Consider the following 17,924-nt stretch of genomic DNA (forward strand, 5'->3'; position numbering starts at 1 on the left):
ATAGACTAAAAATCAGCCACTAAAATAGTTATTTAATCATTGATTTATATAAAATAAATATTAAAATATAAAATATATATTAAAAATATATTTAATAAGATATATATTTATATACAAATATATTGTAACAGAATTGAGTAATTAATTTTTTAGGTAGTGTCAACTTAATAATTTGGAATAACCAGGTTTAATAGTAATTCTTACAAAAGCGCCTGAATTAAGATAATACAACAATCTATTATATTTATGAAATATGATTATTTACTAAATTCTTATATTCTTATAGTAGTCTTTTAGATTTTCGAATTTCACTAATTTAATCTCTCAAATTTAAAATTGACTATACTGATTTTTAAGATTCATTTTCGGGTATTGTATTAGTTCTTGGATCAAGTGTTGAGTTATCTCTTATTTGTCACAAAAGATGTTACAAATGATTAGCTTTCATGACAAGATTAGTTTTATTACCCAAATTGGTCTTTTCTATTTATAAATCCTAATTCACTCTCATTAGGGATGTCTGTTGTATTCTTTTTAAAATCAATCTTGCCAGCCAATCTTTGCAGCATCCAGCATGATAAGTGAGAGACAACTCAACACTTTGTTCACTAACTCAGTTCTAGAAATGATCTAGGACCAATACAGAATATGAATCTTGAAGACTAGTATAATAAATTTAAATTTAAAAGACTAAATTGGTAAGACTAGGGAATAATAGGAGAATTTAGTCCATGATTATTTGTAGGGAAGCTAGGTAGGTAGTTTTATTTGATTTGATTTGATGTCAGCCGCTCTGAAACACGCGACCGTTGGTTCCCGCCTGTTTTGCGTTCACTCAGCACAAACCATTTGGCATAATTTCAAGTCACCCACTCACCAAACCCTTCACCATCTCTTAGAGCGATGTTCCTCCATGAGAGAGCTCAAGCTCCTCCATGCCCAGATTATCCTCCATGGCCTATCTGGTCAAGTTCTCACTATTGGCAAGCTTGTCTCTTTCTGCACTTCTCCCGAACTGGGGGATCTCCGTTATGCGCAGCTTCTGTTCGACCAAAGTCCCCAACCTAATAAGTTCATGTACAATCATCTCATAAAGGGTTATTCAAATAGCGATGACCCAATAAGGTCTTTGTTACTTTACCGCCAAATGGTAAATGCTGGGATTTCCCCTAATGAGTTTACCATCCCCTTTGTTGTCAAAACTTGTGCTTGCAAATCCTTATATTGGGAAGCTGTTATTCTTCATGCTCACGCTATTAAGCTTGGGATGGGGTCTCACGCTTGTGTGCAGAACGCTTTCTTGAGTGCCTATGTTGCTTGTCGCCTTATAAATAGTGCACGGAAAGTGTTTGATGATATTTCTGATAGGACCCTGGTCTCATGGAATTCAATCATTGGTGGGTATGCTAAGCTGGGGTTTTGCAAAGAAGCCATCTTGTTGTTTCGAGAGATGCAAAAGTTGGATGTGGTGCCTGATGTGATCACTTTGGTTTGCTTGCTCTCTGTTTCCTCGAAGCATGGTAATTTGGAGTTGGGAAGATTCATGCATCTTTACATAATCGCTACCGGAATTGCAATTGATTCAATTGTGACGAATGCCCTCATTGATATGTATGCCAAGTGCGGGCATTTGCAATATGCCGAATGTGTTTTCGATCAAATGCTTGATAAGAATGTCATTTCGTGGACTTGTATGGTTAATGCATATGCTAACTATGGACTTATTGATTATGCTTTGGAGATGTTTAATAGGATGCCAGTGAAAAATGTGGTTTCTTGGAATTCAATAATTTGCTGTCATGTTCAAGAAGGGAAATACATGGAAGCCATGGAACTTTTCCACACAATGTGTAGTTCAGGTGTGATGCCAGATGAGACCACTCTTGTTAGCGTTCTTTCATCCTGCAGTCACATGGGTGATTTGGAATTGGGGAAACAAGCTCACAATTACATCGGTAACAATAATATTACACTAAGTGTGACCCTTTGTAACGCCCTAATTGACATGTATGCTAAATGTGGTGCCCTTCAGACTGCCATGGACATCTTCTTTGGGATGCCAAAGAAGAATGTGGTGTCATGGAATGTTGCTATTGGGGCACTTGCTCTACATGGTTTTGGAGAAGAAGCTATTGACATGTTCGAGAAGATGCGAGGCAGCGGGCTATTTCCTGATGAGATTACCTTCACAGGGCTACTTTCTGCTTGTAGTCACAGTGGTCTTGTGGACAAGGGGAGATATTACTTTGACATAATGAGTTCCAAGTTCGGGATTTCTCCTGGTGTTACACATTATGCATGCATGGTCAATCTTTTAGGGCGCGGCGGGCTCTTGGGAGAAGCAATGGCCCTAATCAAAGGGATGCCCATGAAACCTGATGTGGTGGTTTGGGGTGCTTTGCTTGGTGCTTGTAGAACCCATGGAAATCTAGAGATTGGTAAGCAAATCATGAAGCAATTGTTGGAGTTGGGAAGATATAATTCTGGGCTTTATGTGCTTCTCTCAAACATGTATTCAGAATCTCAAAGATGGGACGACATGAGAAAGATCAGGAAAATAATGGATGAAAGTGGGATAAAAAAGTGTTGGGCAATAAGTTCCATTGAAATCAATGGCTTTTGCTAACAGTATATACTAATGCTTTTGATCAATAAACAGATCATCTAAAGTTTGTAGGATATCTATGCAAACCTTGGGATATTTGATTCTCAGTAGCAGTAAACAGCTTAAGTTAAAAAAAAAAAAACATATCTTCTTTTCAAGAGTAAAATTTTCAATGTATCCAAGTCATTACTGGTAAATGGGTATTCTCTAGTTATGTGACCTTTATTATCAGGCATTATTAAAATGTCTACACTGTAAATAAAAGCCTTATTCATCCTCTGCATAAAATAAATTTACTCAATCATTGACCAAAGAAAACTTGTAAATGGGCGTTTTAGGCGATCTGCATGCCATTATTGTATAATTTAATCATAAGTCACACACATAGCAAACCAATGATTTTTTTAAATCAATACATCTAACTGCTTCAAGGCTTACATATATTTTAAAAGGTAAGAAGATTCATGCTTGCTAGTGAAGGGACCTTCCTTATTAAAATCATACTCAATAATAGGACAACCCATTATCTTGCATAATGTTGATGTATCTTGGCTAAATTAATTGGATAAAGAGAGTAAACAATCAACTCTACCAACCGGCAATAACACATTGAACATAGTACAATATTATGAATCAAGACACCCTCAAACAACAATAATCTTTGTTTTGTCAGTGCATTAGATTTTCAAATCCATTAAAGATGTTATATGGTCTTAGAATCATTGATCAAATTGGATATCTGATTATAAAGTTTGGAGTTGCTATTACCATGAACCTTCCTTCCTCCGCTAACACTTTTTGCCAGCAAGGTTGGCATGCCCAATTTGTTTGACCTCTAAAGAAAGAGGACACTTGAGTGGTCAATTGGAATGTACTAAATGGGTACCATTGCCACCAAATCCAATCTATAGCGTATCGGCGGTGCCATGGAATCATGCACTCTATACTCTTGTGTTCAATGTACAAATAGGTAGAAATTAATCAAATCATACTTTTTAAATTAATAACTAATCATATGTATTAATGCCTAATGAACTCCATCTAACACTCCAACATCAAGAATACCATCTCCCAAATACTAACAAGAAAACAAAATAAAACGGTTTTCTAATTAGAAAATTATAAGACATTACACTTATAACACACAATATCTAAAAAAATTATGGAAATTCAAATAAAGGAAATAAAAATATTCTAGAACCAAGTAAAACAATACTCAACAAAAGGTTAAAGAAGTCAGAAGATGTAGTTCTTGGTGGCTACACTTATATATATATATATATATTTGACATGTATTATATTAAATAATTTAGTTAAATATATTCAATTATTTATTATTATTTTTAAGTAAGTAGTATTTCTTTTTCTTTTCACATGATTTTAAATTGAAAAGCAGGATATTTTAAGAAAATTTTCCTTAAAACATTATCGACATTAAAGATATTGATAATTAAAGTAACTTATATAACATTCTAAGATGGACATTGAGAAAATTGCTTCATCAACTATATTAGGCTAAATATCGATATATATTAAAATATAAAATATATATTAAAAATAAATTAAATTATATATTATTTATACATAAATAGATAATAACTGATTTTAGTAATTATTTTTTGAACAAATAACATTTTTGTTTTATAATTGTTTAAGTAGAATAATTTTAAGATCATTACTAGTTATTGATTTTAACTCTGTTTTTCCTCTTTTTTTTTTAATAGTCAAACCACTCCTCTTCAAATTAGTCTCTCAAAACTTTTATCAATTAAATTGGTCTTTTAAAGAGTACTAATTAATTATATTTGTCTTTTAGTTACTCAATTAACAATTTCTGTCAACGAATAATAATATAAAATGTTAATTGATAGTATATATGACACCTATTATATCTAATTGGACGCTAATCAAATATATTTTGAAAATCTATTAATGTAGTTGCTAGATTATATTGGAAATAATGTTTATGTAATTGAAAAAAATAACTAAATTAATAGATTTTCATAAATATATTTGATTAATATTCAATTAGACATGTTAAATATTATGTATATTATCAATTAATGTTTTACAATATTATTTATTAACAAAAGTTATTAATGGAATGACTAAAAGACAAATATAATTAATTTGTAATTTTTGATGAATTACTTTGATTAAAAAAAATATCTCATTTTTAAGGAACTAATTTGATTATTAATTTTTTTTCTTTCATTTGCATTGTTACTTATTTAGACAATATGTAGTAATAATATTAAGTAAAGAAAGTATAGCTAAATAATTTTAAATAACTGTAATTAATAATTATTAATTTTATATTTTTAAAAGATAAAATTTAAATAATTATAAATTAATGAAAATTAATTAGTATAGTGTGCAGTTTAAAATAATTTGTTAGCCTGCTACTTACCTAGTGGGATTGTATTAAGTAAGCTACTAGCAATTATTAATGACGCATGTGTTTCTCTATTAGTTGAAACGTTAGTACTAATTCATACGACATATATAAATGTAATTTCTAAGATTTCTTATAATCACATATCCAAACAATATAAAGAAAATAAAATAAAAAATTATTATACTTATAACAGCATGAATATCGATCCATTGAATCTCAATTAAAATTAGGTGAGGCAATTGTTACAAAAACATTCAAAGCTCTTGCCAAAGTTGGCAACCATCCCTATTCATCCTCTTTATTCTCGACAAATCATGTGAACTTTAAACCTTGTAATGGCAAACAAATACAAATGCAGAGACTGAAAAGGATGCTTAAACTAATTCGTTACGCCCCCCCCCCCCCCCCCCCCCCCCCCCAAAAAAAACACACACACAAAAAACCCCAAAAAAATACAAAAATGTTTATATATAGGTCAAGATATAAGGCTCTGAATAATAAAAAAATATTTATTAATTACTCTATACTTTTGAGAGAATATAAGGATACTAATCCGGAAAAAAGAAAAAAAAATATTTAACTAAAGGAATCAAAAGACTGTCACTAGCATTTCACTTTCTATTTTTCTCATGTATGTCACAAAATTTTAAAATATAGTGGTGAGAAGCTTTGCGGTTGCATTATTGTTTGTACATCCGGTCTTATTTGGTAGACATTGCATGCAACTTTTCTAATTCAGTAGTCTAGCTAGTATGGAAATTACTCAAAAGCCCTTAGCGAAAAATGTTAGCTTTTTAATCAATATGTCACAATTTCTAAAATTTAGTATCAAAATATTATTCTTTTTAAATTACTTATTTAGATACCATGCATAATTTTGGCACAAGTACACCTATTTTTCTTTTACATGGTGCCTGAAAGACGGTTATTCCAAAAATACTTCTAACAAAAAAACGTTATTTCATAAAGTATTTAGTATTTACTGTTCTGAAGACACTGAATCAGAACTGAATTTCATAACAAAAAAAAAGAGGCACCTTCTCGTAAAAAGCTAAAGTGTAAAGGCGCCTTCATAAGTTCATAGCGTGTAAAAAAAAAATAATAGGTGCAACCATCATGATAAATCGGTAATATCTGAATAAATAATTTTTATAATATCCGAATAAATAATTTTTAAAGAAATATTTTAATAATAAATTTTTGAAATAATGACATATTGGTTAAAAAGTCTTGAATCTCATACTTTTCCTATTTAAGTTATTTGTTCACCTCTACTTTGTTACTCAAACAAAATCTCATGAACTTTAAAAAAAATATTGATAAATACAAAAAAAATTGAAGAAAATGAATAAAAAAAAAAACAGATGGATATATAGATTGATGGAATACTGTAGAAAACGTATATCCTTTTAAATTTGAACTGGTCTCATCGATAAAAAGTTTGATACAATATGTTACATACTGAAATTCTTTTCGAGCTCTAGATCAGATCTATATATGTAATTAGTTTATGTACCTAACAAAGAAGAATGCTGAGTAAGGAAATTATATCATAAAATTATTATTTATTTTAAAAATTTAAATTATTAAGTAGAGATACGTAAATAATTTAAAAATATTAAAGATAGTACTTTTTGTAAAAAAAATTAAAATTAAACTCAAATATAAGGCAAATAAAAAATATTGATTATTTAACATTTGTGTAAAAAATTATCATATATTTAATATGTTATAATTATGGTAATTAAAAATAACCATATATATAAGCAAATGATTAATACTGATAGACTAATATTTTCATTTTTAACACCACAGTTTTTAATTAAGTTTGATTATGTAAGCCGCCAGTATAGTGTAGGGAGAAGATAATGGAAAGAATTAGAGAATTTAATAAGAAAAAGGCATTTAGGTGGACCTAGAAATTCTTTTAAGATAAAAAGGCCAAATCATTGTGTGGGGGAAGGAGAATAGTGAAGATTGAAGAAGCTTCTTGGTAAGCATTGAGGGGGTATCTCTGATAATTATTTCATGCATTACAACCAAAGCAAAAGCCAAATAATGAAATTGTAAAGCTATGGAAGAGAAAGACATACATGCCTTTTTTTAACAAGATATCATATTGGACCCCAAGTTTAAATTTTATAGAAAAAATAAATTCAATTAAAGTAAGGGGTTCTCTTTATTAGCCCCCACCATCTTTAACCGCCCCCAAAAACCACAGAAGATAAGGCATTATATGTACCTTCTCTCTTTGCTTCATAGAGAAGAATTTCTTAACATGTGCATGCATGGTATCATCAAGTGAAAAGTGAGTTCAGTATATAATGAAGATTGTGCAACCATTTCCAACTTTGATTGTTTGTTTGCTTTTAATGGCATGGGAGATGAGAAGAGATTTTTTCTTCTACATAATTTATAATATATATATATGAATGTGAAATTATAATTAATCATTATTTTTAGCTTGCTTGTTATTTAAAATGTCAAATGATTTTATGTTTTACTTTTAAGAACATGTAAGATCAAATTGTTAAGATATTGTTGGACCTGATATTCAAATGTTTAGATATTTTAGTTGCATTGTAATAATATAGAGATGTCATTTTATTCATTACTTTATCAATGAAAACGACTAAATTAAATTCACCAATTATTAACACATAATACAATGTCTACAGTCGATCGTGGAATATATAAAGTTGGTGGGGAATTTGATCCAAAGAAATCCAGGAGATTATTAAGTAAAAGAAACAATATTTATATTATTTTTATACATTTTTTATAGTATGAAAGATAAATTTATTTTTCTTATTTCTTATAATAATAATAATAATAATTCTCACTAACAAAATTACAAATATCACTATATACCAGCTAGACTTCAACTTGCTTTGGAAATGGAAAAGGAGACGACAGAAGCAGAGATTGAGGCTGATGATATAATTCATGAAAAAAATGTATAGCTGGAATAGATAGTGATAGAGTTCCTGGTAAGGGAAAAAAAAAAAAGAAGCCGAAAACAAATTTTTACCTGGAAAAATCTAAAATCTATAAATTTGAAATTAAAACATTTTTGCGCACCTAAAATTTATACTCATTGATAGTTGATTAATTTTTTTTTTATTATTTTCCATTTTTGTTTTATGCTACATATTAATATTTTGGAAGCTTTAATTCATTTTATGCCAAGACAATATATATAATAGGGTGACCAGTGTTATTTATAATTACTACAATTGCTCGAGCATACATAAATGATATTTGTTGGCTGGCATCAATCCCCTGAATTTATTAGTCATTTGTTGTTGTTGGACGTATTTGGTTGAATAATAAAGATATTTTCAACTTTAGGAAAAAGACATATAATTCTACATGATGTATCTTAATCTGTTTTCGTCATTCAATGATTATTGTTTTGGTGGTTATTTTTGCGAAAATATTTTAATGTAAAAATGATATTATAAATGGGGGTATATTTTAAATATTTGTGATATAAAGGGTTTAAATATTATTTAAAAATTATTAGTTTATATTTTAGAATATTTAATTTAGCTTGATGTATTTTTATTTTATTTAATTAGTTATTAAATTAGATTTTATGTTTAAGATTTATAATTTTTTTATTTTAATCTAATAAGATATTTTAAATACGTCATAAATAATTGTAATTCTCGTTGAGTAATTAAAAATGTAATTTTTTTTTTGTATTTTGTAATGAAACTATGATGTAAACAAATAAGATTGAGTAAATTTATTTTTTTGTTATATCAAAAAATTGAATAGAAAATTGAGTGAGTTTTTTCGATTCAATTCTCAAACTATTATATTATATGAACAAATTAAGTTAAGAAGTGACTTTTTTATTGTATTAAGAAATTAAATAAAAAATTAAATAATTTTATTTGTATTTAATTTAATTTATTTTTTATTTTTTATTTTAATATATTTTTTTAGTCAATTTTAATTCATATCTTTTTATTTATTTTTTATTGGTATCATAAATTATTATTAAATAATTTAATAAATTTGATTAAACATATCATTTTTTATATAAAGATTTTTTTTATAGAAATAGTCAGTTAATTATATATGGTTTAATTTAGACCATAAAACACAAGTTATTATAAGGGCCTTACACTACATATGAAGATGCACTTGTTAAAAAGCTACATTTTTTCGTATACATTCGCACACAATTAAGGGAAAATTGAATAACACTTTAATATTCGAATCAGAACAGAGAATATGTTATCATATACAAAGAAAATTTAGTATAAAAAACATTATCTTCCTCACAAAACTAATATTAATAATTTAGTAACGTATTGGTATAGTTTTGTAGAGTTTACTGTTGCGAAAGTCATATTGTTGGACGTGAAACGTGGCTTCTTGTGCGCCTTGCACCGAAGCACTAGTGGCTTCAATGGTCGCCACGTCGTTTTCCCTTCTGACTCTTGCTTTATAACTCTCTACCACCCTCCAATAATCCATCTCAACTTTATTTTGTTTCCTTCCTCGTTAAATTAAACAATTTAAAGTTCCCCAAATAACGACAATCAAAACTGGGTACGTAATGGATGATATATCATATATGTCCAATTATTTCCCGCACCCTAAAAACCAAAAGCAACCTCATTCAATAATGATACGCTTCAGAATCATTTTCCATGCACAATATAAGAACGCTAATTAAACTACCTATGCCTTCATTAATATTCACCTAACAACCCTTTATTTTCAACGTCATATCACCAAAACCGGGATCTCTTACCTTTTTATTAGCATGTAAGACTCTCTTCTAATCCTCATTTTAATTAATTAATTAATCAACTCCGTACTAACGTTATCCATAATGGCTGGCAAATCTTTCTTTTATTACTTTTATCAAACTTAATTATAATCCTCGTTCTAAATAGATCCATGATTTAAAAGAATGAAAACTATACAACAATAATGTAGAGCACATTTTATATTATATTTTTAATATTAGTCGATTTCCACGTGTTGGAAAAGAAGCAAACGACAAGAAAGAAAAGAAGCCATACCCTAAAATTTCATATTATTATTAGTTAGCTTTTCTCTAATACTCGATCTTCATTGATAGACATAAGGTTTATCGTTTTGCATAAATCCAGTGGAATGATTGCTTGGCTGCTTGCTATTCAGAGCAATGATCATTGTAGCAGTTAGCACAAAAGGGAAATTGGTGATTCATTTTTTCATTGAATCCATTATATAGGCGACAAACATTTAACATTAAGATATGTTTTCATTTAATATTATCATTTAGCAATATTAAAATAAAAAAAATAAAACTGAAGGAAAGTAATTAATATAGCACGGAGTAATGTAGACTGTAGAGGTAATTCTTTGAACAAATTGTATTAAGAACGAAGAATAGGCAAAATTAAAGTTCGATTTCCCATCCATCCCGTGAAGAACCTAACACGATGCTGAGAATCTCGAAAAAAAAAATGAATGGCAGCACTTTTGGGTGTGGCCTGAGAGTGACGAATAGTGCCTTTATCCAAATTTCGCAAACTTTACCATCCCACTTTATTTCGCCATACCCCAAATCCCACCCTTAATTCTCCTAACAACAAGAGGAAGCGTTAGTTCATCATCCACGGTGTAAAATTAGGTACCACCATAACGAACAACACTGCCCCCCACTACAATCCACGTGATCTGCTCCACATTCTCATCAAACGGTTGAAATCGCTCCAAAAAAATATTTCCCAAATCCCGAACCCCCAAGTGGCAGGGTCCGTAATTTAAGAGAGAGTGTATTTCTATGTTATGACACACACTAATGCGCGCGCTACTAGTACAACCTGTCAACAACAACTTACAGCCTGGAAAGCCATTCCCACTGTTCAAAAATTTTAACAATTTTAAATAATATCCGACGTGGCAAAACGGTCCAAATCACGAGGTTGGTTCGTTCTATATATAATCTTCGCCTCGTGTTCCTTTTTCCTCCAGCTAATGCTCATTAACACCTCCCTTCTCGCAGTACCTTCCACCCTCCGACTCGCTGACTCACTGAGTCACGTATAGAACATAAAAACAGAAAGAAAGAAAAGAGAAAGATAATGGGAAACTGTAGCTCAGCCGATTCGGCGGAGGTAGTTGCAACGGCCAAGCTCGTTCTCCAAGACGGGACGTTACAGGAATTCTCGTACCCTGTGAAGGTCTCGTACCTCTTGGGAGAGAACCCTACCTGCTTTATATGCAACTCTGATCAGATGGACTTTGACGACGTCGTTACCGCAGTTGACGAAGACGAAGTGTTGCAACCGGGACAACTCTATTTCGTTCTTCCTTTAAACCGCTTGAGGCAACCCTTGCAGCCTGCAGAGATGGCCGCATTGGCCGTTAAGGCCAGCTCCGCTCTCATGAAGAGCGCCGCTGCCACCTCCGACAAATACGGATATCGTCGCAAACAGATTGTCATAACCGCCCAACCGGATTATAAGTCTTTACGGAGTGTTTCTGCCGCAGCTGGTGGCGGAGCCGCCGTTTCTTCACGTAGGTCCAGGAGAGCCAGCAGTAGAAGTGGTGGTAAGGAGAAGTTCGCGGCGTTGTTGACTTCTATACCGGAGTAGGGGCATTTTTGGAAGAAAATGTGCTCCGGTCAACTTTTTTTTTTTAAATTTCTTTGTGAATATATTAATTATGGAGAAAATTAAATATAAAAAATTTTTGAAGATTAGTTTTTATATAGAGCTTGTAATTTAGTGAACCGTCGAAGCTACCAGATTCATGAAGAGAATTAGCCCAAGTCTTGTGGGATATTCGAATCTTTAATTTCCTGTCTCCTCTTTTCCATTTTAATTTGTAGTAGATCTGAAGTTTTAACCCGATGAATCGGATAGCATTGAAAGTTGGTGCAATATTTTTGGTATGAGATTTAATTCTTGAAGGAATTTTATTCTTGAAAACGACATCAAACTAATCCAATACGGTAACTTAAGCGTCCAAAATGTAGCATATTATTTATTGTATTAGATATGTAACAGTAGTTAATACAGTAACAGTAGTTAATACTGTGGCCATTGACAGTAACAGCATGTGTCCTGTGATTTGTAATTACCGACCTTCTCTAAGTGGAAACTTAGCTTGTATCCATATCTTAAATTAATGATTATCAAATACTAATTTCAACTACAGAAGAGTACCTTGTTCCCGTATCAAATGTAGAATCAACATACAGAAGTAGTAGAAGACATAAAAAACAAATGGGTAAAGTATTTTTTTAAAAAATTTGTTAAAAAATTTAAAAATATGTTTAAATTCTATTTTGTTTTTATTGTTTTAGAAATTTTTTATTTGTATTGAATTTCGGTTGATAACTCCAAAATCATTATTATATTATTCTTGTTTTAATAATTTTAATATATGTTTTTAAAGCACATATTAATGAAACCATTTTAAATAACTCTTGGTGTAAATTAATAGAGATTCTATATATTTGTTATGAAGTACAATTTTTTATTCTATATTTTTGAAATAATATATTTATCTATTTTTTATTATTATATATTTCCTCTTTTATAATTACTTTACAAATTAACATGAATAAAAAATAATTGTTTCTCCATGGTGTTTATAAAAATGATCACTAAAGCAATTAGACAACTTTTTCTAAAAAATAATAAACAAATAATTTGTTTCTAGTAGCAGGAGCTGAAGTATTCATTAATCTAGAATCAGCTCATCCAAATAGTATAAATAATTTTGAATAGTCATTTCTATGTATAAATACTTACTCGAGATCATTATATTCATCAGCATGTGAAATAAAATGAAAAAAAAATATACGATGAGAACACTTATTGTTTTTTATGTTGGAGTAGTAATAGTATTTTTTTTAAATATAGACTGATGAGATATTATTATCAAATATAGAATCGTTTAATTAAATAAGTAAAAATCAGATCATCTAATTTATGAAAAATATAAAAATTGAACTGTTTAATATGTAAAAAGTACAGAAATTAAATCATTTAATTTGTAAAAAATACAGAAATTAAACCAAAAAATTTCTATTAGAAAATAAAAAATTTAAAATATAAAAATTAAATTCTCCAATATATATACCTTTTAAATTTTAAAAAAAAAACATAAAAATTATAATATTAAAATATATCACTATTTTTAGTTTCGTTAAAAAAAAAAACAGACATTAATATACTAACCCCAATGACCGCTTTGACGTGTGTGATTGTTAGGTTGGTTTGGAGGCTCCCGCTTTGCTGGACTCTCAATAGAACGTCAACAAGGTCTTCCTCCTCAACATCGCTCTTACCTTCTCTTTGCTTCTTTTGATGTTCCTTTATGATGTCCTCCATGATCTTATCATGTCTCTTGTGCAGATTCTCCACCTTTGACTTCAATCCACTCAAATAAAACAGAGGTTTGATTGAAGGAAACAAATCCCCCAAATGAAACCCTCCCAAGATTTGCATTGCTTCCTTGGTCAGACGGATAAACCCAGCGTGGTCCGTGTTCGAGTTACCAAAAGCAGCCCTGTAGACAGTTACGCTTATCAAGTGGAAAATCATGTCAGACAGATTGATCCGTGAACCCGCAGATTCACGGATCTTCTGGATGGTTCTTTCCATCTCTGCTTCTCTTATAAAAGCCAGAGACTGAACCTTTTTCTTACTCAAAAGTTCCAGAGTACATATCTTGCGCATATCTCTCCAGTAATCGCTGGACGGAGAGAATACAATATCTGCAGGGCCATATACTAGAGTTGGAACAGCAGCAAGAAGAGGCCTCTTTTGAAAAGAGCCATCATAGGTTTTCAGTACCTCCTTCGCTAGCTTAGCGGAAGATATAACTACTGTGGAGTTTTCACCCAATTTGAGGTGCATAAAAGGTCCATATTTTTTTGCCAGTTCTCTAAGGGAACGGTGTGGTAATGGTCCTGCTAATGCAACCTGATGGATGTTACCAATGATGGGTAGTTTCCATGGACCGGGGGGAAGGTTAATGGAGCTTGGTTTGAAGAAATATTTTGCAAAAAAATGCAAGACTGTGAAGACAAAAATTGCAATAACCAATAAGTAGGCTTGAGGTTCCATGTTATACTAATTAACTAATGGATCTATGAAGGTGTGTGCTTGTAATGATTTTTGCTTAGATTCAGGTCCTATTTATACAACTTTATGAAATGTAAAAACTTAATTATTTAGGAAGATAAACTACAAACTATCATGTATATGCTTTCAACTTTCAACATTCAACATAAAAGGTAAAATTTGTCTCCGAGGTGACGCAGTTTATAAAATTCATATATATGCTTATATTTTTCTAATTGCTCATAGTTGGACTTGTAAATCCCGGATGCTTGATATTAATATCGTACACTCAAATTCTTCTTGAAATTTTAGTTACATTAATTGTATCTTTAAAATTGATAAAAGTAATTCTTGTTGACGCATTCTTTTATTAGAGTTAACGTAACTTAATGACATGAACTTTGAGTAACATGTATTATCTTAGCTTATAATTTGGTCACATGTGATATAATTTAGCCACTTAAATAATGATGTCAAAAATATTTTTTTTAAAGATTATTTTTAAAAATTAAAATTAAACACATATAATCAATTAAATTATATTATTTTTATTAAAATTAGATTGGATAAATCAGTTTAGCAAGAAAATTAATAAATTAAATTTTAAACAAGTATAAATTAATATTTTTTATAAAAAGTTACTACAATATTCCTATTATAAACACAACTAAAATATTTCTATATATATTAATTTTGAAAATCATAGAAAAAAAAAGTGTTAGAATTTAGAATTTTCAAAATTAATAGGAGTATTGTAGTCATTTTTCATAAAAAATAATATTAATTTAGATGAATTTAAAATTTGATTCACTATTTTTCGGTTAAATTAATTTGTCTGACCTAATTTTGACAAAAATAACATAATTTAAGTAATTATATGTATTAAATTTTAATTATTAAAAAATATTTTAAAAAAATGTTTTTTGCGTGTTTATAGAAGCATCCCTTAGTCAAATATTGCATGCTAATTAGGACAATTATCCCACTTATTAGAATTATATAATTTTTTATTAAAATAATATATTTATATATTATAAAATTTATTTGTATTAAATTATTATAAAAAATTGTATAATTAAAATTAAAATTTTAAAAATATTTTATAAAAGTGTTTATATTTAAATAATATATAAAAATATAATTAAAATTAATATATTTCAAGATATTAAAAATATTAAATTTATCAAAAGAAAAAAAATAATGAAAGAATTAATTTACTACAAGATATTCAATTTTAAAACCTAAAACGAGAGTTGTTATAGAAATTAGAAATTATGCACCATATTAAATGAGAGTTGTATTTGACTAATAATAAATACTACAGAAACTATATTATTAATAAAGGTAAGACTTGTTATAAAATATAAGATATATGCTAACGAGTTATAATTTAAATGATATAATTTTTTTATCCTCACTTCAAGATTTTGTGTTAAGAGTTTTACTCTTAATTTAAAAATAAATAAATAAATAAAATACAGACATATCATTTATCATAGAGAAAGTATAAGGAGCCAATAGAATATTTGTATAATGTGTATAATGGAGATTTATGGAGTATTACAGATATAACCATTAATGTTATCTTTTTCCATTAGCTGAAACTTTTGGAATGGATGGTATCATGATATAGTATTAGAACGCTAGATTCGAAAGGTGAGTTCGTTCCTTGGTGAACTTTAAAATCAGTTTAATTTTTTGAAAAGATATTTATTATTCCTAGTACTCAGATGGTTATTGTAGATGATATAAAAAATATTTATTTTGTAACTCAATAATCTATTGTATATATTATACAAATAGTCCATTATCTTCTTAACGGATCTTTTATCATATACTCTTATTAGTGACTATCATACGGTGTTGTTTCTTTTGAAAGTAGAATTGTAGTTGTCATGCATTTATTATAACTTGTAACACTACTTTTATTGGTTTTTGTCTTAAAAATTTGCCTAAATTTCAATTGTATTGGGAATTTGGAATAAAGAAAGCCATAGTATATATGCTAATAAATTTGTATTTACTTGAATTTATCAGTTTCACTAGAAGGGAAAAAATAATTAATTAATCAGACAACGAAAAATTTGTGCATTTAAAAATTAGAAAATTACTCAAATAATAAATTATAGTTTAAATTTATATTGATTAATTAGTAATTTATTTTTATTATTTTCTCAAATGTATGTATCCATATATTATTTTATGAATTTAGCTAAATAAAGAATATCCTAAGTTATTATTTAAAAGAGATAAAATAAGAATTTTGACTCTTTAAATAGTTGTATGAGAGCAATTAATGTGTGACTTTTTATTTGTCAAAGATATTTTTCACTTTCACGAAGTAAAAATTAATTTGTCTATTTAAAAATATATTATTAGTTAATGAATTATTGCATATATAAGATGAAATTCGGATCGTAACATTTATTTAAATAGACAAATGAATAAATTGATCAACCAACCTAATTTTTTCTTTTATTTTTTACAATATTTTTAAATCTGAGAGGCTAAAAAATAATCAAAATTGTGAACTGAAATTCTATTTAAAGATTATTCCTAAAAAATGAATCGCACGTTTGTCTCAGGAAGTAACGCCAGCAATTAGATTATTCTCAAGATTATTCGCTTAGTTCTTTGACATCTATCTCATTGCTGTGGTCATGAGGTTCTAGGCTTCTAGTAAATAAGCTGGGGTTCTTGCAATGCAATTGTGGATCAAAGCTAGTACCAGATTTTTCGAACTCGTGGCAAATTCAAACACTTGCAACACAAAAGGCCAATTTTCCAGCTAAATACAAAAGAGAAATTAAAGTAAACTTTAAACTTTAAACTTTAAATTCTTGTTTATGCCATATATATGGAATGGACTGAATCAACATTTATTAATCAATTATGAAATGTTGAATATCTCAACATACACATGAAAATAGTTTCACTCTATGCAGGCTTAATCTAACCCATGGCAGACTCTAGCTAATAGGGGACTTTTCAATAGAATAATGAAGAAACTTCTATAATACTTATTTTTGTTTTTCTTGTATATTATTATTGACTTGTCTGATTAACCAAAAAAGAAACAAAAATGCATGTATCTAGGAATGATGAGTTTATGTTTGAGATTTGTGTAAATTTTTATATAATTTTTTTTAATTTATCTTATGCTAATAATTTTTTTTTAAAATCTAAGAATTAAACTCTAGACTTTTAAATTAGAGTAAAGTACTAAATTGATCATCTACGTTTGGGCATAATTCTGTTTTGGTCTTTAAGGTTTAAAGTGTCATATTTGAATTCAAAAAAATTTCATTTAACTTCAATGTAGTCCCACCGTGAGGTTAAAGTTAAATAATTAACAGAATGTCTTACATGACAGCAGTACAAGAACAATGTCGAAAATTTGAAGAACAAATACAAACTTCAGAGGCACAAAATCAAACGTAGATGCATCAATACATTTATTTATCATTTTTCTTACAATTTAAATGAAATATTTTCTATAGAACTAAGGAGAATGATAAATAAATGTATTGATGCATTTACGGTTGATTTTATGCCTCTGGAGCTTGTATTTGTTCTCTAGATTATCGATCTTGTTCTTGTACTGCTGCCATGTAGGACATTCCATTAATTATTTAACTTTGATCTTACGGTGAATAAAACTAAATAAAACTTTTTAGGATTCAAATAGGACATTTTAAACTTTAAGAACCAAAACAAAATTACGCTCAAATATAAGAAACTAATTTAGTACTTTTCCCTTTAAATTATAAGTGCCATGATGTTATATCATAAAATATTTTCTTCAAATTAAAAAGTTAAACTGTTAAAAAGC

At 28.9% G+C, this 17,924-nt stretch overlaps 3 protein-coding genes across 3 annotated transcripts; 2 read left to right on the plus strand and 1 right to left on the minus strand.

Moving 5' to 3' along the window:
- Nucleotides 1-513: 513 nt before the first annotated feature.
- On the plus strand, nt 514-2,923 carry LOC112800632 (pentatricopeptide repeat-containing protein At2g22410, mitochondrial-like). Its single transcript, XM_025842976.3, has one exon. It carries the CDS (start codon nt 782-784, stop codon nt 2,624-2,626), a length of 1,845 nt encoding a protein of 614 aa, XP_025698761.1. The 5' UTR covers nt 514-781; the 3' UTR covers nt 2,627-2,923.
- Nucleotides 2,924-11,098: 8,175 nt separating this feature from the next.
- On the plus strand, nt 11,099-14,222 carry LOC112800633 (uncharacterized). The gene has a single exon (XM_072236666.1). It carries the CDS (start codon nt 11,099-11,101, stop codon nt 11,609-11,611), a length of 513 nt encoding a protein of 170 aa, XP_072092767.1. The 3' UTR covers nt 11,612-14,222.
- LOC112803235 (cytochrome P450 71D8) lies at nt 12,940-14,095 on the minus strand. Its single transcript, XM_025846745.1, has 2 exons — nt 13,205-14,095; nt 12,940-12,948 (listed from the first exon to the last, which is right to left on the minus strand). Exons 1-2 carry the CDS (start codon nt 14,093-14,095, stop codon nt 12,940-12,942), a joined length of 900 nt encoding a protein of 299 aa, XP_025702530.1.
- Nucleotides 14,223-17,924: the final 3,702 nt, after the last annotated feature.

This window comes from Arachis hypogaea, chromosome 5 (assembly GCF_003086295.3).
Source record: "Arachis hypogaea cultivar Tifrunner chromosome 5, arahy.Tifrunner.gnm2.J5K5, whole genome shotgun sequence".
Lineage (NCBI taxonomy): Eukaryota > Viridiplantae > Streptophyta > Magnoliopsida > Fabales > Fabaceae > Arachis > Arachis hypogaea.